The sequence below is a fragment of the Coregonus lavaretus genome, assembly GCF_964263955.1.
Source record: "Coregonus lavaretus genome assembly, chromosome: 4".
Classification (NCBI taxonomy): domain Eukaryota; kingdom Metazoa; phylum Chordata; class Actinopteri; order Salmoniformes; family Salmonidae; genus Coregonus; species Coregonus lavaretus.
Genome location: NC_139991.1, coordinates 10,420,441 through 10,442,445, shown reverse-complemented (window position 1 = coordinate 10,442,445; position 22,005 = coordinate 10,420,441). Strand labels below are relative to the sequence as shown.

The 22,005-nt window shown below is 42.1% G+C and overlaps 2 protein-coding genes across 3 annotated transcripts; one reads left to right on the top strand and one right to left on the bottom strand.

The window, feature by feature from the left end:
• Nucleotides 1–3,826: 3,826 nt before the first annotated feature.
• LOC311128277 (COX assembly mitochondrial protein 2 homolog) lies at nt 3,827–16,073 on the bottom strand. Of its 2 annotated transcripts, none has more exons than XM_084160338.1 (4): nt 15,741–16,073; nt 14,873–15,151; nt 4,459–4,530; nt 3,827–4,325 (listed from the first exon to the last, which is right to left on the bottom strand). In XM_084160338.1, the coding sequence occupies exons 2-4, from the start codon at nt 14,951–14,953 to the stop codon at nt 4,242–4,244; spliced, it is 237 nt and encodes a 78-aa protein (XP_084016464.1). In that variant the 5' UTR covers nt 14,954–15,151; nt 15,741–16,073; the 3' UTR covers nt 3,827–4,241. The 2 variants fall into 2 exon arrangements, with proteins under 2 accessions (XP_084016464.1, XP_084016463.1); XM_084160337.1 differs by having other exon boundaries at nt 14,873–14,984.
• A 497-nt stretch (nt 16,074–16,570) lies between these two features.
• On the top strand, nt 16,571–21,940 carry LOC311127112 (centromere protein N-like). The gene is made up of 10 exons (XM_084158875.1): nt 16,571–16,835; nt 17,661–17,706; nt 17,810–17,869; nt 18,037–18,110; nt 18,266–18,439; nt 18,556–18,657; nt 18,797–18,851; nt 18,991–19,100; nt 19,194–19,317; nt 21,510–21,940. The coding sequence occupies exons 1-10, from the start codon at nt 16,665–16,667 to the stop codon at nt 21,596–21,598; spliced, it is 1,005 nt and encodes a 334-aa protein (XP_084015001.1). The 5' UTR covers nt 16,571–16,664; the 3' UTR covers nt 21,599–21,940.
• The last annotated feature ends 65 nt before the right edge of the window (nt 21,941–22,005 follow it).

Sequence of the window (22,005 nt, the reverse complement as noted above, 5' to 3'; positions counted from 1 at the left end):
TCCCTAGATCTGCCCTGTGTGATAATAGTGACACAACAAACACACACAAAAATGGTTACATGTAGCATAATTATTTTTAAAGGCTGTTGATAACCACTTTATGCAAAACTTTGAAACATTTAAAGTAATATTGCTATTAACAGCTCTGACCAATCAAAGCTCTATCAATTTCTAATCAACCATTCCCGATTATATTTGAGTAACAATTTCCCTAATTGATTTGTTTGTGTGTTGATCAGTGTATTGTTAAAGTATAGTGTAAGATAAAATGTATATTAATATATTCAAGATTAGAGTTTTGCTTTGAGATCTCCCCAACCTGGTCTCAAAGCATTTCGTATAATTCTTTATGTAAATTCATACACTCCATTTAGTATGATACAGTGGGGGAAAAGTATTTAGTCAGCCACCAATTGTGCAAGTTCTCCCACTTAAAAAGATGAGAGAGGCCTGTAATTTTCATCATAGGTACACGTCAACTATGACAGACAAAATGAGAAAAAAAAATCCAGAAAATCACATTGTAGGATTTTTAATGAATTTATTTGCAAATTATGGTGGAAAATAAGTATTTGGTCAATAACAAAAGTTTCTCAATACTTTGTCATATACCCTTTGTTGGCAATGACACAGGTCAAACGTTTTCTGTAAGTCTTCACAAGGTTTTCACACACTGTTGCTGGTATTTTGGCCCATTCCTCCATGCAGATCTCCTCTAGAGCAGTGATGTTTTGGGGCTGTTGCTGGGCAACACGGACTTTCAACTCCCTCCAAAGATTTTCTATGGGGTTGAGATCTGGAGACTGGCTAGGCCACTCCAGGACCTTGAAATGCTTCTTACGAAGCCACTCCTTCGTTGCCCGGGAGGTGTGTTTGGGATCGTTGTCATGCTGAAAGACCCAGCCATGTTTCATCTTCAATGCCCTTGCTGATGGAAGGAGGTTTTCACTCAAAATCTCACGATACATGGCCCCATTCATTCTTTCCTTTACACGGATCAGTCGTCCTGGTCCCTTTGCAGAAAAACAGCCCCAAAGCATGATGTTTCCACCCCCATGCTTCACAGTAGGTATGGTGTTCTTTGGATGCAACTCATCATTCTTTGTCCTCCAAACACGACGAGTTGAGTTTTTACCAAAAAGTTATATTTTGGTTTCATCTGACCATATGACATTCTCCCAATCCTCTTCTGGATCATCCAAATGCACTCTAGCAAACTTCAGACGGGCCTGGACATGTACTGGCTTAAGCAGGGGGACACGTCTGGCACTGCAGGATTTGAGTCCCTGGCGGCGTAGTGTGTTACTGATGGTAGGCTTTGTTACTTTGGTCCCAGCTCTCTGCAGGTCATTCACTAGGTCCCCCCGTGTGGTTCTGGGATTTTTGCTCACCGTTCTTGTGATCATTTTGACCCCACGGGGTGAGATCTTGCGTGGAGCCCCAGATCGAGGGAGATTATCAGTGGTCTTATGTCTTCCATTTCCTAATAATTGCTCCCACAGTTGATTTCTTCAAACCAAGCTGCTTACCTATTGCAGATTCAGTCTTCCCAGCCTGGTGCAGGTCTACAATTTTGTTTCTGGTGTCCTTTGACAGCTCTTTGGTCTTGGCCATAGTGGAGTTTGGAGTGTGACTGTTTGAGGTTGTGGACAGGTGTCTTTTATACTGATAACAAGTTCAAACAGGTGCCATTAATACAGGTAACGAGTGGAGGACAGAGGAGCCTCTTAAAGAAGAAGTTACAGGTCTGTGAGAGCCAGAAATCTTGCTTGTTTGTAGGTGACCAAATACTTATTTTCCACCATAATTTGCAAATAAATTCATTAAAAATCCTACAATGTGATTTTCTGGAGAAAAAAATTCTCAATTTGTCTGTCATAGTTGACGTGTACCTATGATGAAAATTACAGGCCTCTCTCATCTTTTTAAGTGGGAGAACTTGCACAATTGGTGGCTGACTAAATACTTTTTTTCCCCACTGTATGTTACTTTCGTATGGTATGTATTCATTTGTGGATGTCCATCACCCATTTCGTATGATATGTTACGAAATTGCTCAACTTAATATATGTTACGAATTCTAGCTAGGTGGCTAGGTTGTTAACATTAGCTAGCTGGCTAACATTAGCCTGGGTTAGTATTAGGGTTTAAGGTAAGGGTTGAGTTTAGGAGTTATGTTAAAGGGTTAAGGTTAGGGTTAGGATTAGGGGAAGGCTTAGCTAAAAGGGTTAGGGGAAGGGTTAGCTAACATGCTAAGTCGAGCAAAGTAGCTAAAAAGTAGGAAATAAATGAAAGGTTGCTAATTAGCTAAAATGCTAAACTTTACCTTGATGAGATTCAAACTCGCAACCTTGGGGTTTCTAGACATTCGCGTTATACACCAACCAATCCACCCCGACCAACCACCCTACTTTCATTTTTGCCTTAAGTAACCATCTGTCTTATCTAACCATACCAAACATAACATATCATACTAATTTGTACCTTGGTTTACATTTACTATGTTACGTATAGTCTGAGACCAGGCTGCTCTCCCAGGACCCAAATACAGTAACATTGTGTTTGAATTATGCATTTAAAAATTTGAAGTAAAACATGTATTTATAATTAATTTGTGGAGGACTTACCCTTGAATATTATGTGTTTAGGTTTGGTTTGTAAACTCCTATCATCTCCATATTATGTTTCTATGCATCTTCCAAGCATTTACAAACCTATAGCATGTTGAGTTTCTACTCCTTTCTCTAGTCTAAAATCACACCTCGGGGTGCCTTAGAAGTTGTATATTTTGTCTGTAGGATGCTGTATCCATACGTTGTGAGAGTTTGGAGGTCGAGCTGCTTTGAATAAACTATGACATTAATTTAAACATGGTGTTTTTGTTGTGTATCTAAAAACAGTTTTGTTCCTACTTAGTCATCATGTCCTACTTACTTGCTTTTTGTTTGCTGAATTTGTATAGTATCAATGTCCTTGTTTGGATAAAAGCACACATAATTTGGCTCAGATAAATATATTGTAGGCAAAACTAAAAGAGCATCCATCTGTCCTTAGGCTCCTCTCCATTGAAACACACCACATAAAATTAACATGAATGGGTTACTCCTCTATGACACTCTCACGTATAACCCTCTTCAGCATTTTTTTCAGTCACTCTGCTTTCCAGAAATGACTGGGGGCCTAATGCTAAACCGCTGTGAGTCATCCAGACAGGAAGAGCAGGGTTGGATGTTTGCTCTGAATGAAATATTACAATGTTCCACACAATTACCTAGTGGCATTCATTCAACATTTAGGCAATACCAACCATGGCTTTGTCTCTGTAGCATGTAATTATGCATAATTAAGATCTAATGATCAATTAACATTTACAAAGTGCATGGTATTCCTAGTGCTAACTGCTGTATAGATGGTCATTGTAGTATGTTTCTCTGGAAGATCCACTGAGCTTATGGATGTCCAGATGCTTCCCCTCTGTGTTCGGACACACACACACACACACTGGGTGGGAGCCAGACTGTTCGTTTGACTGAAGTGCCAGACCAATAACAATCGACCACAGCAGAGAATAGCCCTCAGGTGAGTCAAAACGGCCTGCTTTGAAAAGGCCTTATTTACTGTGATAACACATGCAGTAGATTGTTCAGGCTGAATGGAAGCTGGATATGAACAACCCTCTTAAGCGTCCGTTGAGGACTTGGGTTGATAAGACTGTGAGCATGACACTGATACATTTGTAAATGAATGAAATGTCCTGTGAGCTTGGAGCTTTCACATATAAGTAAAGCATCTGTTGACTACCCATATGAAAATAACATCAAGGCAATTCTGTGTTTTGGTACACTTTATTCAATAGGAATACAGTGTTCATTCTACATTGTCATCCCCCAGACAGAAACGCAGACAATTTAAAACAATTATTTTGTTAACCACTTTCAATATGCAATCAACCATGATTGCATGGGGATGGGGTAGCAGTCCTCGAAACAGACCCCCCATATGAGCTCTGAACACAGAGTAGCGAAATGATCACAGGACCCTTTCTCTCTCCATCATCCACCACTGTCTATGACAATCCACCCCACCCAACACTATTCAACACACATACTTAAACTGACATTATGAGAGATCTCTTGTGGCCAGATGTCCAGGCAGTAAGGTAGGCCCCCGTAAGTCCCCAGTCATCCAATACCCAGTCCCTGTGCCCCTTCCTGGAGCATTGGCTCAGCCAGTTCTGCAACTCAGAAGTCCTCCTTAGGGCCGTCTTTCAGCCTCTGTCTCATCTCTTTAGCATGCTGTTTGCTTTTCTCCCTCTTTGCAATTCGCTGTTGATCAGAAAGAGAAACACACACACATTGTCGAAAATACCAAAGTGCTCCCATCAATGAAATATGACAATAGTAGTCATCTGGTGAGGCATCCCTTTTGAATTAAAACCAAATTGCTGGTAGTCCTCACCTCGTCCTTCAAACAAGCCCTCATGGCACGGTCCATATCATTGCAATGGCCAAAGAACTTCTTGACATTGTGCTGAGGATGAGGCATTAATGACATGTTTTTGACAGATAAGAGTGTAGCTATACTTGACTGCTCCTATACATTAGTTCAGAACAGCTACAGTGTAGAGCAATACAGTAGATCTTTCAGATGGAGGTCTATGTGGGACATGTTCTTAGACCAGTTGAGAAATTCCACCTCAAAAAGCACAAGAAAGAGGATTGACACCCACCATCTAAGATTGTTCTGAAGTCGTTTCTGTAGTTAGAAACAGGTTAGATTAGCACTCCTGAAACATGACTTTGTTGAAATATAATGTGATCTCTGAGAAATTAAGCTAATTGATTCCACCCTAATTGGCCATTTTAATTTATAGGATTAATATATTCTTCAGTAAATGTATACTGAACAATAATAAACACGCAACATGTAAAGTGTTGGTCCCATGTTTCATGAGGTGAAATAAAAGATCACAGAAATGTTCCATTTGCACAAAGAGCGTGTTTTGCTCCTTTGCCAAGATAATCCATCCACCTGAAAGGTGTGGCATTTCAAGAAGCTGATTAAACGGCATGATCATTACACAGGTGCACCTTGTGCTGGGGACAATAAAAGGCCACAGCACAATTTTTGTCACACAACACAATGCCACAGATGTCAAGTTTTGAGGGTGTGTGCAATTGGCATGCTGAGTGCAGGAATGTCCACCAAAGCTGTTGCCAGAGAATTTAATGTTCATTTCTCTACCATAAGCCGCCTCCAACGTCGTTTTAGAGAATTTGGCAGTACTTCCAACCAGCCTCACAACCGCAGACCACGTGTAACCATGCCAGCCCAGGACCTCCACATCCGGTTCTTCACCTGCGGCATCGTCTGAGACCAGCCACCCGGACAGCTGATGAAACTGAGAAGTATTTCTGTCTGTAATAAAGCCCTTTTGTGGTGAAAAACTCATTCTGATTGGCTGGTCCTGGCTCCCCAGTGGGAGGGCCTATGCCCTCCCAGGCCCACCCATGGCTGTGCCCCTGCCCATTCATGTGAAACCCATAGATTAGGGCCTAATGAATTTATTTCAATTGAATGATTTCCTTATAAATTATGAACTGTAACTCAGTAAAATCGATGAAATTGTTGCATGTTGTGTTTATATTTTTGTTCAGTATAGTACCTAACATCCAATTTGGACCATAACTCTTCCTAGCAATGAGTAAGACATGAGAAATCCAATACAATTATCAAAAGACACCCACGGACCCCCCACGTCAATTCCACCCCAACAACCAGTATACAGTATCAGTTCTCTATGTCTGACAAGTAGTATGGAGCTCATGCTTGGAGTATTGCTTCTTCAACCTTTGTAATGTATTCCCTGTGATGTTTTTTTTTCTCCCATTCAGAGAAATTAGCCATTGAAGTCGCTTGCATTATTTAACATACATTAGTGTCAAAGTACCAGGTTTTGCCCACTAGATGCCGCTGTTCCTGCTACTGTCACCACACCCTTTTATCCGTTTTGCTGGTCTCATGTGTTTATTAAATCGATCACAACATGTTCTTTGCAACTTTGGGTAGAAAACCAATATATTTTGCTCATGTTGAAAATAAATTGTATGGTCATCCTCACAATTCAAGCCAGTCCTCCATGAAAGCAATTCCGTTTGTCCTTCTCTTAGTCTTAATTTGTGTCCAGGAAACGGCCCCTCGGTGTGTGATTTATTCCCTTCAAAAAAGGTCTGGGTTAGTTAGACCATTCCTGGAGAACAAGCAAACCATTAGGCTACAGCAGATCTAATTGTTTAAATGTTATGGTCTCATGGTCTTCAATGGTAAAAGTCCCAAACACACACCGTATAGTGGTTTACCCAAACACATTTTACATTTACATTACATTTTAGTCATTTAGCAGACGCTCTTATCCAGAGCGACTTACAGTTAGTGCATACATTATTTTCTTATTTTTCATACTGGTGTGACGACCCTCCCACTCTGTCTGCCGTATTCTCTCTTTGCTCTTGTTTCCTTATTAGGATGCCGGTGGGCGGAGTTGGGAGGGTCGTCAGCTACATGGGAAACACCTGGGCCGGGTGTGTCCCAGCATAAATGGACCTCTTCCACATTCATGAAGGAGACTCTCTCCAGGCAGATACTTTGACTTTGGTTGTGGTATTTTTGTGGCCTTTTTGGTTGTTCGCTTTGGCACCTCTCAACACTTTTCCATATTACATTTATGCAAGCAAACACTCACACTACTGATTACTGATTACACCCCCCATTGTTATTTGAGTTAGTTTACTTTAGTTAATAAATATATACTTTAAGTATTCCTTGTCTCCACGTGTCTCCCTTTTGTTACGAACTTGAGCCGGTTCGTGACAAGTGGGGGCTCGTCCGGGATCTTGAACTGGTTGTGTTTGGGAGAACGTGGAGTTAATGTCCAATTCTGTAGTTTTTTTTTGTTGTAAATTTTGTTAGTTTGTTTGAGTTTGATAGGCCCAGTATTGGTTTCCTTTGGGTTGTGTACTGCGTTGGAGAGAGTACATTGGTTAGTTTCCAGTCCCTGCCCAGCCTGGAAACTCTTGCTCTACTCGCTGTTGGGGCATCGGTCTGAGGAGGTGAGTACAAACGGCTGTGTACCTCAGTGGGAGATTGGGTAGGGTAGTGACATTTTCTACCCGGAGCTATAGATTTTTCCCCTGATAGGCTTAGTGACGTGTTTTGTTTTGGGATACGTTGGGCATGGTTAAATGTTTGTTATTTTTGTGTGGTGTCTGTGGACTGAGCAGTTGTCTCGGGGGCACATCCGTGGCTTGGTGGAATCTACCAGCGTGCTGGGGGGTTTAATTCCTTGCCAGCGGGCTACAGTGCGTAATTACCCACCGCGAATCCACACGAAGACTAGGGTTGAGTTATTGTAGGTTATGGGGAAGCTCCATATCCCAGCTCTCTTCTGTGGTGCTCGGTGTGATTGTCATTTCTCTTGTGTCTGGTGTGCTCAGCAGAGGGGTTGAGCAAGATTATTATGATATATATATATATATATTTTTTTTTCTTCCTGATTATGGCGTCTAATGTAGACGAGTTCATTCGCTTTCCATCAGAAGAACTGTTAGAATTATGTACTAAAGAACAGCTGTTGAAGGTTGCTGAACACTACAAGGTTGAAATTAGTGATAAACGCCAAAAAAATTCTATTAGGTTAATATTGAAGGCCAATTTGATGGAGAGTGGTATTCTGGATGTTACCACTGGGGCAGCCTCTGCTGAGGACACATTGTCTCCCCGATATGTTACAATGACCGCTCCATCGGTTAGTCATAGTAGTCTTCTTTTTGAACAGCAGAAAGAACTGCTTCTGTTACAGCTAGAGCATGAACAAAATGGACAAAGAGCTAAAATGGAGCATGATCGTGTAAAATATGAAAGGGAATTGGAATTTAAACAGGATATGGAGCGTGCTAAAATCAAGCTGCAACATGAGCGACTAGAGTTGGTTAGGGAAGGAAAGCTCTCAGGGGAGAGTTTGCTCTGGGAAGGTGACCCAGAGTTACCTAGGGGTCGTTCCTCTTTTGGTCGTAATCCAGACACATTTGATATTGTTGGGAATTTACGGTTGTTGCCCCAGTTTAATGAAAAGGACCCGGAGACATTCTTTTCGTTGTTTGAGCGTGTTGCTGACGCTAGGAGTTGGCCTGATTCTGATCGCACTTTGATGTTGCAGTGTGTGCTGACTGGTAAAGCGCAAGAAGCATATTCAGCTCTTAGTGTAGCAGACAGTGTTAGTTATGAGAAGGTTAAAACGGCTGTGTTACAGAGTTATGAATTGGTCCCTGAGGCTTACCGCCAACAATTTAGAACTTTAAAAAGGGATGATCAGCAGACTCATGTTGAATTTGCGCGAATATTATCTTCACAGTTCAATCGCTGGTGTTCTGCCTCTGCAGTTATGACTTTCCAAGGGCTGTGTGATCTGATTATGTTAGAACAATTTAAGGACAAAATCCCTGATCGTATAGCGACGTACATTAACGAACGAAAAATAAAGACTGTCGCTGAAGCTGCGGTTTTGGCAGATGAATATGTGTTGACTCACAAAAATGTTTTTGCAGAACCCCGTATTCGGCGTGAGTGGGGGCGTTCGCAGAGATTTGGGCCTCGCTCGCCGAGATACTTCGGTTCCCGGGCAGAGTTTCATTCAACTAGGGTTGAGCCTGATACCCGTGGTAAAACTGACGTTGGTCAAGAGTGTCACTACTGTCAAGAATTAGGTCATTGGAAAAATGAATGTCCGCTTCTTAGGTCTAGGGGTAAATTCAGTACAGGTGCTTATGGTAAATCGAGGCCTGCAGCGTTAGCAGCGCCTGTTCCACATCAGTTCACTCCTGACGCATTGTCTCATGCCCAGAGCCAGGTGAAAGGTTATATTGATCCCGACTATTTACCTTTCGTTACGGAGGGTTTTGTGTCTATGGTAGGAAGTAAGAACCTAGTGCCAGTAAAGATCCTAAGAGACACAGGTGCCTCTGAATCATTTGTGTTGGAATCTGTGTTACCCTTCTCTGCGGAGACTGATTCGGGGAATAGTGTTCTAATTAGGGGAATAGGTTTGAACACTCTGTCAGTTCCATTGCATAAACTGATGTTGGATTGTGGACTGGTGAAAGGTGAGGTTGTTGTGGGGGTGCGTCCTTCATTGCCTATTGAGGGTATTGACGTGATCCTTGGAAATAACTTGGCTGGGGAGCGTGTGTGGCCTATCGCGTTTCCATCTTTAGTGGTTTCCACTAAGCCGTCAATTGTAGGGATTCCTGATGAGAGTGCGCAGAATTTCCCAGAGGTGTTTTCTGCGTGTGCAGTGACGCGTTCTATGATCCATGACGACCTGGTCACGGAGCTGGCTAACGAGAATACCACAAAGAAGTCTGTTACTGTTTTCCCTGTTATCCCGTTATCTATATCCCGCTCCGATTTAATCGAGGCGCAACGGACTGACCCTACATTAGAAGAGTTGCGGGACCAAATTGTGCCTGTGGAACAGTTGGGAGATGTCGCACAGGGCTATTTTCTCCAAGAAGAGGTCCTGATGAGAAAGTGAATGTCTCATGATAGTTGTTTTCTGGGGGAGGCGATTAGTCAGGTGGTGGTACCAGTTAAGCTTCGTGAGTTGGCGCTAACAACTTCTCACAATGACGTTGCTGGGCATATGGGTGTGAGAAAAACCTACAATCGTATATTACGACATTTCTTTTGGCCAAGATTAAAGAGGGATGTTTCTGATTTCATCAAAACTTGTCACACCTGTCAATTAACTGGTAAACCTAATCAAGCTATTAAGCCGGTACCACTGTTCCCTATTCCTGTACTCAGTAAACCTTTTGAGTATTTGATTATTGATTGTGTTGGTCCTCTGCCTCGTTCTAGAAAGGGTAGTAATTATTTGTTGACTGTGATGTGTCAGACCACTAGGTTTCCTGCTGCCTATCCTCTCCGGTCTATCACGACTAAGGCTGTGTTAAAAGCTTTGACTCAGTTTCTCTCACTGTTTGGAATCCCTAAGGTCATTCAAAGTGATCAAGGATCTAATTTCACCTCTAATCTCTTTGGTCAGGTTCTCCAACAACTCCATATTAAACACAACTTGTCTAGCGCCTATCATGCCCAAAGTCAAGGAGCACTGGAACGTTTCCATCAAACACTTAAGTCTTTGTTGAGAGCTTATTGTACTGAGATGGAAAAGGATTGGGAGGAGGGGTTGCCTTGGTTATTGTTAGCTGCTAGGGAGGTTTCACAGGAGAGCACGGGTTTTAGCCCAAATGACCTAGTGTTTGGACATCGGGTGCGTGGGCTTTTATCTGTTCTCCAGGATGACTGGAAGTCTCCCGAGCCTCCTCAGTCCCTGTTATCATATGTGTGTGATTTTCGGCGACGCTTGTATGCCGCTGGTGAAATGGCTAAAGAGAAGCTATCATCTTCACAGGACAGGATGAAGAGCATATATGATCGCCGAGCTGAGCCTCGTCACTTTAGTCCAGGTGATCAGGTTCTGGCTCTGCTGCCAATTGTTGGTTCTCCTTTTCAAGCCAAGTTTCAAGGTCCATATACAGTGGTGCGCCAGTACACTGAGCAAAATTATCTAGTTGCCACTCCAGAACGGAGGAAAGCACACCAACTGTGCCATGTAAATTTGTTAAAACCCTATTATGCACGTTCCTCTGAGACTGAACAGTGGGAGTCTACAGAGGACGGTAAGGCTGTTCTTTTGGCTGATACTGTTTATTCCAAGAGTTCTGGTCATGCTAGGTCTGTGCAGGAGCAGGAAGATGTTTCTGGTCCCGACGATTGCATACTGCAGGGTAGATTGAAAAATTCAGAGACACTGGAGATTTTAGATAGCCTTCTTACTCATCTACCTGTTGATGGGCGGAAAGAGATAGTTGGTTTGATTCTGAGATTTCCAGGGTTGTTTTCTGATACACCTACATGTACAAACTTAATAGAACATGATATTGACATTGGAGATGCTGACCCCATTCGTCAACGGTTCTATAGAGTTTCTTCAGAGAAACTGCGTTGTCTGGATGCTGAGGTCCGGTACATGCTGGAGAGTAAAATAGCAGAGCCTTCTTTCTCCAGTTGGGCTTCTCCCTGTATCTTGGTCAGTAAATCGGATGGAACAAATAGATTTTGTACGGACTACCGTAAGGTAAACGATGTCACTAAGCCAGATTCATTTCCTCTTCCTCGGATGGAGGACTGCGTTGATCAAGTCGGCGCAGCTAAGTTTGTGAGCAAATTTGACCTGTTAAAGGGCTATTGGCAGGTGCCACTGACGAGTAGGGCACGTGAAATCTCTGCCTTTATTACACCTTTTGGTCTGTACTCGTATTCGGTTATGAGTTTCGGACTGCGTAATGCGCCTGCCACTTTTCAGCGACTTATGAACAGGGTTGTCTCTGGTCTGGCCGGGTGCGCTGTTTATCTGGACGATGTAGTGATATATGCAGATACTTGGGAGGAACATCTGTCCCGTATTCAAGCCTTGTTTGGACGTCTGGCTGCGGGTCGCCTCACGATAAATTTGGCTAAATGTGAGTTTGCTCAGGCGACTGTTACATACCTTGGAAAGGTGGTTGGGCAGGGTGAAGTGCGTCCTGTTCGGGCTAAAGTGGTAGCTATTGATGCTTTTCCACTACCAGCTACTAAAAAGGAACTGATGCGTTTCTTGGGAATGATTGGGTATTATCGTGGTTTTTGTAGGAACTTCTCTACTGTGGTCGCTCCCTTGACAGATTTGCTGAAAGCTAAGGCTGTGTACGTATGGTCTTCTCATTGTCAACAGGCTTTCGAAGATGCAAAGAGGTTGCTTACTTCAACTCCGGTACTGGCTGCTCCTCGTGTGGATTTGTCATTTACCTTGCAGGTAGATGCTAGTCATGTGGGGGCGGGTGCAGTTTTGCTGCAAGCAGATGTGGCTGGGGTTGAGAGGCCTGTTAGTTTCTTTTCCAAAAAAGTTTAACCATTATCAGTTGAACTATTCGGTCATTGAAAAATAAGCATTAGCACTTATATGGGCGCTACAACACTTTGAAGTGTATGTTGGGTCGGGTGTAGTACCTATTGTGGTCTACACCGACCATAACCCTCTCACCTTTTTGAGGTCCATGAGGTGCCCTAATCAGAGGATAATGAGATGGTGTTTATTTTTACAATCCTTCCATCTAGATGTGCGGCACATCCGGGGGACGGATAACGTGATTGCTGATGCGCTCTCTCGTGCGCCCTGTTCATGAATATTGATGTGACCGACCATTGTTTGATTTTGTCATGTTCTATCTTTCCGGTTTGTCCCTTCCTAGTCTTGTGTTCTTCTTTCCTCTTAAAGGTTGCTTCCTGTGTAAAGGTTGCTGAGGTCTGGAGAGGAGGATGATGGGGGGGCAAGTGGAGGTGTGAACATGTACAATTTGTCGGTTTGGGACGCAGGGGCTGGTACGTTGGTCCGGGGTCCTTGTTGGTCCCCGGTCTTATGGGGGGGGGGGTGTGACGACCCTCCCACTCTGTCTCTCATGGTCTTCAATGGTAAAAGTCCCAAACACACACCGTATAGTGGTTTACCCAAACACATTTTACATTTACATTACATTTTAGTCATTTAGCAGACGCTCTTATCCAGAGCGACTTACAGTTAGTGCATACATTATTTTCTTATTTTTCATACTGGTGTGACGACCCTCCCACTCTGTCTGCCGTATTCTCTCTTTGCTCTTGTTTCCTTATTAGGATGCCGGTGGGCGGAGTTGGGAGGGTCGTCAGCTACATGGGAAACACCTGGGCCGGGTGTGTCCCAGCATAAATTGACCTCTTCCACATTCATGAAGGAGACTCTCTCCAGGCAGATACTTTGACTTTGGTTGTGGTATTTTTGTGGCCTTTTTGGTTGTTTGCTTTGGCACCTCTCAACACTTTTCCATATTACATTTATGCAAGCAAACACTCACACTACTGATTACTGATTACACACCCCATTGTTATTTGAGTTAGTTTACTTTAGTTAATAAATATATACTTTAAGTATTCCTTGTCTCCACGTGTCTCCCTTTTGTTACGAACTTGAGCCGGTTCGTGACACTGGCCCCCCGTGGGAATCGAACCCACAACCCTGGCGTTGCAAACGTCATGCTCTACCAACTGAGCTACATCCCTGCCAGCCATTCCCTCCCCTACCCTGGACAACGCTGGGCCAATTGGGTCTCCCGGTCGCTGCCGGCTACGACAGAGCCTGGATTCGAACCAGTGGCACAGCTAGCACTGCAATGCAGTGCCTTAGACCACTGCGCCACTCGGGAGACACACACTGTATAGTGGTTTATCCAAACACACACTGTATAGTGGTTTACCCAAACACACACTGTATAGTGGTTTACCCAAACACACACTGTATAGTGTTTTTGCATTGGTAATGGTATTGGGTTGGGTTTAATGGTAAATGTCACTAATCACACTACATAGAGATGTTTTCTAATAATGTTATTTTAAAACATGACTACCATGCAATGGCTTATAATTGTATTATTTTATTAGGGTTGTCATAACATTTTAGTCACTAACCCAAGTTTTGGGCTTGTGGAAAAGTGTTCATATGAGAATTGCTACATACGGATAGCCCTCTCAGAGAGCTGCCATTTGTTGGACTATTCAAGGTGAGTTGGGTTGAAGCATTAGGTTGCTAAAAGAAGGACAAACTGAATTGCTTTCATGGAGGACTGGCTAGACCACACTATTTATTTTCACCATGAGCAAAAGCTATTGGTTTTCAACCCTAAATTCCAAAGAAAATGTTGTGATCCATTTAAAGGTCCAATGCAGCTGTTTTTATATCAATATTAAATAATTTCTGGGTACCAATTAAGTACCTTACTGTGGTTGTTTTCCATTCAAATGGTCAAAATGAAACAAAAATAGCTTCTTAGCAAAGAGCACTTTCTCAAGCCAGAATTTAGCTAGGACTGTCTGGTAGTGGTCTATGTGGAGAGGGAAAAACTAGCTGTTATTGGCAGAGAGGTTTGGAACTCTTTCTTAAAACTCCATCCCACCAAAACAAGCTGAAATATCAGGCGGGCTTTTCAAACAGCTCTTACACTAAAAGGGCATTATCATTTGTTTCACAATTTCACAGTATTATTCCAACCTCAGTGTGGAAATATATATATAAAACACAGGAAAATCACGTCTTTGACTGCACTGAGCCTTTGATCAGAACCACAAGAGACCAGCAAAACGGATAAAAGGGTGTGGTGGCAGTAGCAGGTACAGCGGCATCTTGTGGGCAAAACCTGGTACTTTGACACGAATTTATGCTAAATAATGCAAGCGACTTCAATGGATAACTTCTCTAAACGGGGAAAAACCATCACCAAATTCACAGGGAATATAATACAAAGGGTGAAGTAGCAATACTCCAAGCCACAGCTCCATACTACTTGTGAGACACAGAAATCTGATAGTGTATACTGGTTGTTGGGGTGGGGTTGGCCTGGGGTGTGGTGGGTCCATGGGTGGCTTTTGACCACTTTCTTGGATTCCTTATGCCTTAAGCAATGGTAGGAGAAGTTTGATCCAAATTGGATGTTGGGTACTATATTTGTTGAATATTATGTGAATCCTATAAATTAAAAGGGCCTATTTAGGAGCATTCAATTAGCTTAATTTCTCAGAGATCAAATTAAATTTCAACAAAATAATGTTTCAGGAATGCTAATCTTATCTGGTTCTAACTACAGAAGCAATTTCAGAACAACCTGAGACGGTGGGTGTCATGGCTTGCTGAAATGACATGGAATGACCCAGTCTATGGTTCTCAGGTAAGTATACAATATCTTACCTCCATGTGGCACTGCTTCAGCAGGTTTATCAGTATGTTGCACTCGTCCGTGTGCAGGTGAGGCGACAGATCAGGGTGCATTCTGAGTTAAGGGCTTACCACTCAAACAATCCTGGAAAGACAAACAAACAATACCAACCATGTTTGTGACTACAATGTATGCTTAAAATTCCTATTTGGGTTTCTGTAACGAGTGTCTACTCTAAGGATACTCCATCCACCCAGTCCCTCTCCATCCTGCAAACTCATGTTGATTATCCGTTTTCTGTTTACACTTACCTGTAATGAGAGAGAAGACAGGTGTAAAACACAGGTGGGCAGGTTAAAACTAATACAAGCCCAGGTAAAGACATGGATAGTTTTGCCTGTGTGGGTGTATGAAGGACAGACAGAGTACCAGACACAATGAGGAGTGGCTATTGTCATAAGAGCCCATCCTTTCATCCAGATGAATCTCAAAGCTGTGATTGCCAAAATATATGCACTCACCAACTGTAAGTCGCTCTGGATAAGAGCGTCTGCTAAAATGACTAAAAAATAAAAATAAAATGGGATTTCAGCCTCTACTTTAACAAATAGGCTAGTAGTTGGCAGCGTTGTTGTTAACAGTCATAAAGTTGTGGTTGTTTAGAGATGGACTTTGTTACATATTCAGAGACCTGTTGAAATAGACTCAAATGTGTTTGCGGCAAATGGGCCAAGGAAACAAAAATGGTTAAATTGAATTATGCTAGCTAGTTAGATACAGACTGTTCTAGCTACAGTACAACTCACACACTGGTAGCTAGTATAGTAGCCACCAAAATAGACTGGAATTACCTTAAAAGCTTTGAATAGAATAAGGTAGCTAGTTGAATAAAGATATTACCAGTTCAGGTGGGATATCATTAGGATATCAATATTCCAGGAATATAATATCTCGTTGATAGCAAGTTGACCAAATGTAGCTAGCTGCCAATGGCTAGCGAGATATACCACTTAAGGGCAAATGTAACGTTATTTCAACCCCTTGTTTAACTCCTATTACTGCCAGGTTACTGTCGATGTATTTACATCTAGCTAGCTACAGTACAAATCTTTGAAAATGTGTTTAACATTTCAGACATATCATTCAATTGTAAACCTAGTTATTTATTGATAAAGGGAGGACATGCTGATAGCACGCTAGCTAGCTACACTTGTCTCACCCTTTCGTAACAGCAAGGACAGTACACTCTGTGGGAAATGGTAACCTGATTGACATTACAGCAGCAAATCAACACTTGCTCCCGTTGGATGGTGGTCCAATCATATTAATTGTTGCTTACATGTGGGCGGGTACTCACTCAACGTGCACACAGCAAATAAATCCAATCATTGCACAACTGGAACATAAAACACATTTTATTTACATATCTCAATGTATGCATCATAGCTACATCATTATATGTAGTTAATCCTAAACACTGTGCATCTATGCCGCTCCAGCAGACGGCGCCATCGCATCGGGCAGTGGAAAGACAATACATTTACAAAATCCCAGATCTTAGTTTCTATTTATTTTGTTTTTGAACGTTTTTGGTTTAATTTAGGCCGATCTTAAACCCCATTTAATAACCTCTAAACATCTCTAACGCATGTGAATATATGGGAAACGTTATTTTAAGAGGAAATGACGAAACAGGAAGTCTGACACACTAAGTTATTCCGATTGGTTGACTCTTGTTCGGCGGTTTGTTTTGGATTTGTGTGTCTGTTGTTAGCTTGCTAATGCGTTTTAAGAGTTGTATTTGTTAAAGCATATATTTTAAGCATGGATGACTCTACAAAGCGTATATTACAACGTATGATACGACGAATCCCTTCTCAAATGCTCCAGACAATGCTTAGCAAGTGGGCTCATCTATCAAGGGAGGACCTGCATTCGCTGGACTTCACACAACCAAAATGGGTGTTGACGGAACATTTACTGGCTCTCTGTGAGGTAGATGTAGCTACTTAACTATTTAGTTATCTATCTAACTAGCTTTCTAATGATGTGATGTTCTCTTTAGCTAACTTGTTAGCAGTGGTGGAAAAAGTACCCTATTGTCATACTTGAGTAAAAGTAAAGATACCTTAATAGAAAATGACTCAAATAAAAGTGAAAGTCATCCAGTAAAATACTACTTGAAAAGTAAAAGTCTAAAAGTATTTGGTTTTAAATATACTTAAGTATCAAAAGTAAATGTAATTGCTAAAATATACTTAAGTATCAAAAGTAAAAGTATAAATCATTTCAAATTCCTTATATTAAGCAAACCAGACGGCACCATTTTCTTGTTTTTGTTATTTATGGATAGCCAGGGGATACTCCAACACTCAGACATAATTTACAAAGGAAGCACTTGTGTTTAGTGAGTCCGTCAGATCAGAGGCAGTAGAGATGCCAGGGAGGTTCTCTTGATAAGTGCGTGAATTAGACCATCTTCCTGTCCTGCTAAGCATTCAAAATGTAACTAGTACTTTTGGGTGTCAGCGAAAATGTATGGAGTAAAAAGTACATTCTTTTCTTTAGGAATGTAGTGAAGGAAATGTAAAAGTTGTCAAAAATATAAATAGTAAAGTAAAGTACAGATACCCAAAAAACGACTTAAGTAGTACTTTAAAGTATTTCTACTTAAGGACTTTACACCACTGCTTATTAGTTTAATCTAGCTCTCCTTAACAGTTCATCGTGTGCTAAATTTAATCATGCCTATCATATTGGGACATTTTTTGTTGTTATACAATCAACCTTTCTGATACATTCTACTTTTATGTTTCCCAGGAGAAGGGCTTGACAGTGAAACACATCACAGAACTTGAAATGATCTGTAAGTGTTATCTGACAGCGTGAATTAACTAATTTACCCCTCAGTAGCTAATGGTCTACTTAGTTGTCAGTAATAGATAATACATTTCACCAATGCTTTCCAGATATCATTGAGAATCCGAACCAGGGAATGTGGCATGGCTTCCAGCTCCTTGATGCAGAGGGTAAATGAGAGTCTCTAATACCTTGCTGTACATTTAGTATCTGGTGCTTTTACTGACACTCACAAAGTTGTCATTTAAAAATGTACCCTAATCAATATTAGAGTTCGAAGGTATTAGAGGTAGCCTAATCAGCACTACTGTTCATTTCATTATATTTTTCTTCACAGAGGATGCACCATCCATTGAGCTGACACAGTTCAAAGAACAATTCAAGGCCAACCTCACAGAGCTCATCAGCCATGTATGTATGCTTTCCGGCTTTTAAGCTTTTATATGCTTGGTAGAAAAGACAGAAAACTAACATTCCTTAAAATTGACATAATGTAATGTCCCTCAATTGCTGTGCTTGTGTGTGCCATCTCTTAGTCAATGCCTGTATTTGTCTTTCCTTCAAAGGTGTCTATTAAAATAAAGAAACACACAGATGAGGCCATATGGATACGTATTGCCTGGGGGGACAACTTCACAAAGCCTAACCACCTTAAACCCACATACATTGTCCACCATCTTCAGACCCCTTATGTCTTTGTGACCGGCTTAACTTCGAAGCATAAGCCTCTTTTAAACCAGGCAAGGATGCTTTCTGAATTGCCCCCGAGGTGATTCATAACGTCATATTGCAATGCTTTGAAATCTGTTTCTATGGTCTGTATCGCCTGTTTAACAGACTGAGTTCTGTCCTACAGGCCTTGGTTCTGGCCACCAGATATGGCTCTATGAAGGATGCTCAACTCAGTGGACGGAACCTCGCCGCCATCAGAGATCTACTGATGAGGCAGTACCAACAGGTAGGCCTTGGTGCTGTGAAGGGACACAGGCCATATAAAAGCCCTTTTCATGACCATCCCACTGCTTACTGCTAACAAGGAAAGCCTATAGAACTAACTAACGAGATTCTGTGTTCTGCACCTCTTCCTTCATTCGTAGGTGTTCCCCACCAAACATTCAAAACCTCTCCAGGAAAAGAATCCTGTCCCTAGAAGTATGTTTTGTTGTCTGCTTATAAAATACAATTGTAATGTATACATGAACATAATCATGGTGACAACCACAACTAATTAGATATCAATAGAATATTGACTTAGTTTATGTTTCACTGACATTCTATTTTCTCATATTAGACCCCAATATAGAGAAAGAACAGGCTGAGAATACAGAGAACCGACTTCAGATGGCCTGTGAGGCCTTCGGCGATGGGACACTGCCTCAACTGCAAAAAGCTGTCTACAGGGTGCAAGAAGTTGAACTATGGTTGTTTACGAAAAGCTTTCTTCTCATGTGCCTGCTGTGCTGTGTGTGACAATGTATTCTGCTCTCTTCTTAGCTGGAGACCAAGTTCCGAGATAACTCTAACAAGACGTTGACAGGCAGAGAAGAGCCCTTCAGAGGAGTGGTGGAGTTTGCCAGCACCAACCTCCTAGAGTCACTCAGGCACTGTGTGTCCTCAGGTACAGTATCTATATGTCTGGGGCTGGGCTTTGTTTAATATCCCCTTTAATCTCTGTCAATATGGAAGAGCCACATCTTCTAGTTAGAGCTGCAGAGACACCAAATGATGAACAATAGCTCTCTCTCTCTGCAGTCTGTTCCATACCCTCAGGTTGAGAAGTCAAGTCTTCCAGGTGAATGCTCAGCATTAGAACGTTTTATTTAATGTGGTTTTAGTTAGTTAACTGCTCATACGTAGCTCCACTTCTTTATTCAATTATGTCCATGGCCACAAGGGGGCAGAGGAACCATGACAGACTTTCACTGTGTCCATCTCATTCTCCAGACAGATGTGCTGAGTTGTTTGATGTTTTTCATCCAAAGACTATTTGATTCGGAGGGTCTGCTATTAAATGAGTGGATTCGATTAGACTGAACCGGGGTGAACTAGGCTATGGCCAGTTACATGACCGGCTAAAACCGGTGAGGGCGGAGCACCCTGCTCAAATCAAATCAAATTTTGTTGGCCACATGCACCGAATACAACAGGTGCAGACATTACAGTGAAATGCTTACTTACAGCCCTTAACCAACAGTGCATTTATTTTTAATAAAAAAGTAGAATAAAACAACAAAAAAGTGTTGAGAAAAAAAGAGCAGAAGTAAAATAACAGTAGGGAGGCTATATATACAGGGGGGTACCTGTGCAGAGTCAATGTGCGGGGGCACCGGCTAGTTGAGGTAGTTGAAGTAATATGTACATGTGGGTAGAGTTAAAGTGACTATGCATAAATAATTAACAGAGTAGCAGCAGCGTAAAAATATGGGGTGGGGGGGCAGTGCAAATAGTCCGGGTAGCCATGATTAGCTGTTCAGGAGTATTATGGCTTGGGGGTAGAAGCTGTTGAGAAGTCTTTTGGACCTAGACTTGGCACTCCGGTACCGCTTGCCGTGCGGTAGCAGAGAGAACAGTCTATGACTAGGGTGGCTGGAGTCTTTGACAATTTTGAGGGCCTTCCTCTGACACCGCCTGGTATAGAGGTCCTGGATGGCAGGAAGCTTGGCCCCAGTGATGTACTGGGCCGTACGCACTACCCTCTGTAGTGCCTTGCGGTCGGAGGCCAAGCAGTTGCCATACTAGGCGGTGATGCAACCAGTCAGGATGCTCTCGATGGTGCAGCTGTATAATTTTTTGAGGATCTGAGGACCCATGCCAAATCTTTTCAGTCTCCTGAGGGGGAATAGGCTTTGTCGTGCCCTCTTCACGACTGTCTTGGTGTGTCAATGAATAGCATTCTCACGTAGGTGTTCCTCTTGTCCAGGTGGGAAAGGGCAGTGTGGAGTGCAATAGAGATTGCATCATCTGTGGATCTGTTGGGGCGGTATGCAAATTGGAGTGGGTCTAGGGTTTCTGGGATAATGGTGTTGATGTGAACCATGACCAGCCTTTCAAAGCACTTCATGGCTACAGACGTCAGTGCTACGGGTCGGTAGTCATTTAGGCAGGTTATCTTAGAGTCCTTGGGCACGGGGACTATGGTGGTCTGTTTGAAACATGTTGGTATTACAGACTCAGTCAGGGACATGTTGAAAATGTCAGTGAAGACACTTGCCAGTTGGTCAGCACATGCTCGGAGTACACGTCCTGGTAATCCGTCTGGCCCTGCGACCTTGTGAATGTTGACCTGCTTAAAAGTCTTACTCACATCGGCTACGGAGAGCGTGATCACATAGTCATCTGGAACAGCTAGTGCTCTCATGCATGCTTCAGTGTTGCTTGCCTCGAAGCAAGCATAGAAGTGGTTTAGCTCGTCTGGAAGTCTTGTGTCACTGGGCAGCTCGCGGCTGTGCTTCCCTTTGTAGTCTGTAATAGTTTAATAATCTAACAGTAATATGTGCAACCTGGTCAAATTGTCAACATGGCAGCATGATGGATCATTCAGACATTTTCAAACTATTGTTCTTTGCAAAGGTAGATAGTGATGTATGTGTTTTTATCAATAGCAAACACTTTTGCATGTGAACATGAAATCCTAACTCATTACTCCATGTGTTACATCACTTTTGTTTCATGCAGGGAACCCGGCTCATGATGCCCAGTTTAAAAAAACGAATGCAATCACTTTTAACCCTGTGCAAACTCAGCCTACCCCGTGAACAGGGCTGGCAAAAACGAATCCCCTCAGTAATTGCTTGTGCTTGTGTTCGACAGGTATGGCGTCAACCCCAGTCACCCCTCTTCTCTCATCCATCACACAGAAAGGGAGAAACTATTTTGTTATCACAGACAAAGGAGTTTAAATCAAGTTTAACTCCAAGTAGTGTATATTTGTATTGAATGTGTTAACATTGTATGTAGTTTAACATAATTTTTTTAGAACACCTTGTTTACCCCATGCACTCTGTTTCAGATTAAATAAATTGACAGATGTAATCTGTTTTATTTTGTTTTATTTCATGTAATTTGTTTCACTTATTTTGTATGAACAAAAAAAACATTTTCTGCAATTATGTTGATGAATTTAGAGTGCAGTTCTGCATTTCGCAGTTTCAAACTCAATTCTTCCCCCATAAGAATAATCGTTATTGTTTCTCAATTCATATACTACAATCTGTACTCTAATAAATGTTATTGGATGAATTTACTTTGTGTTACTTGAGTAGTGTACAGCAAAGGGTCATGGGTGGCTTGTTTACATTTTTGCACA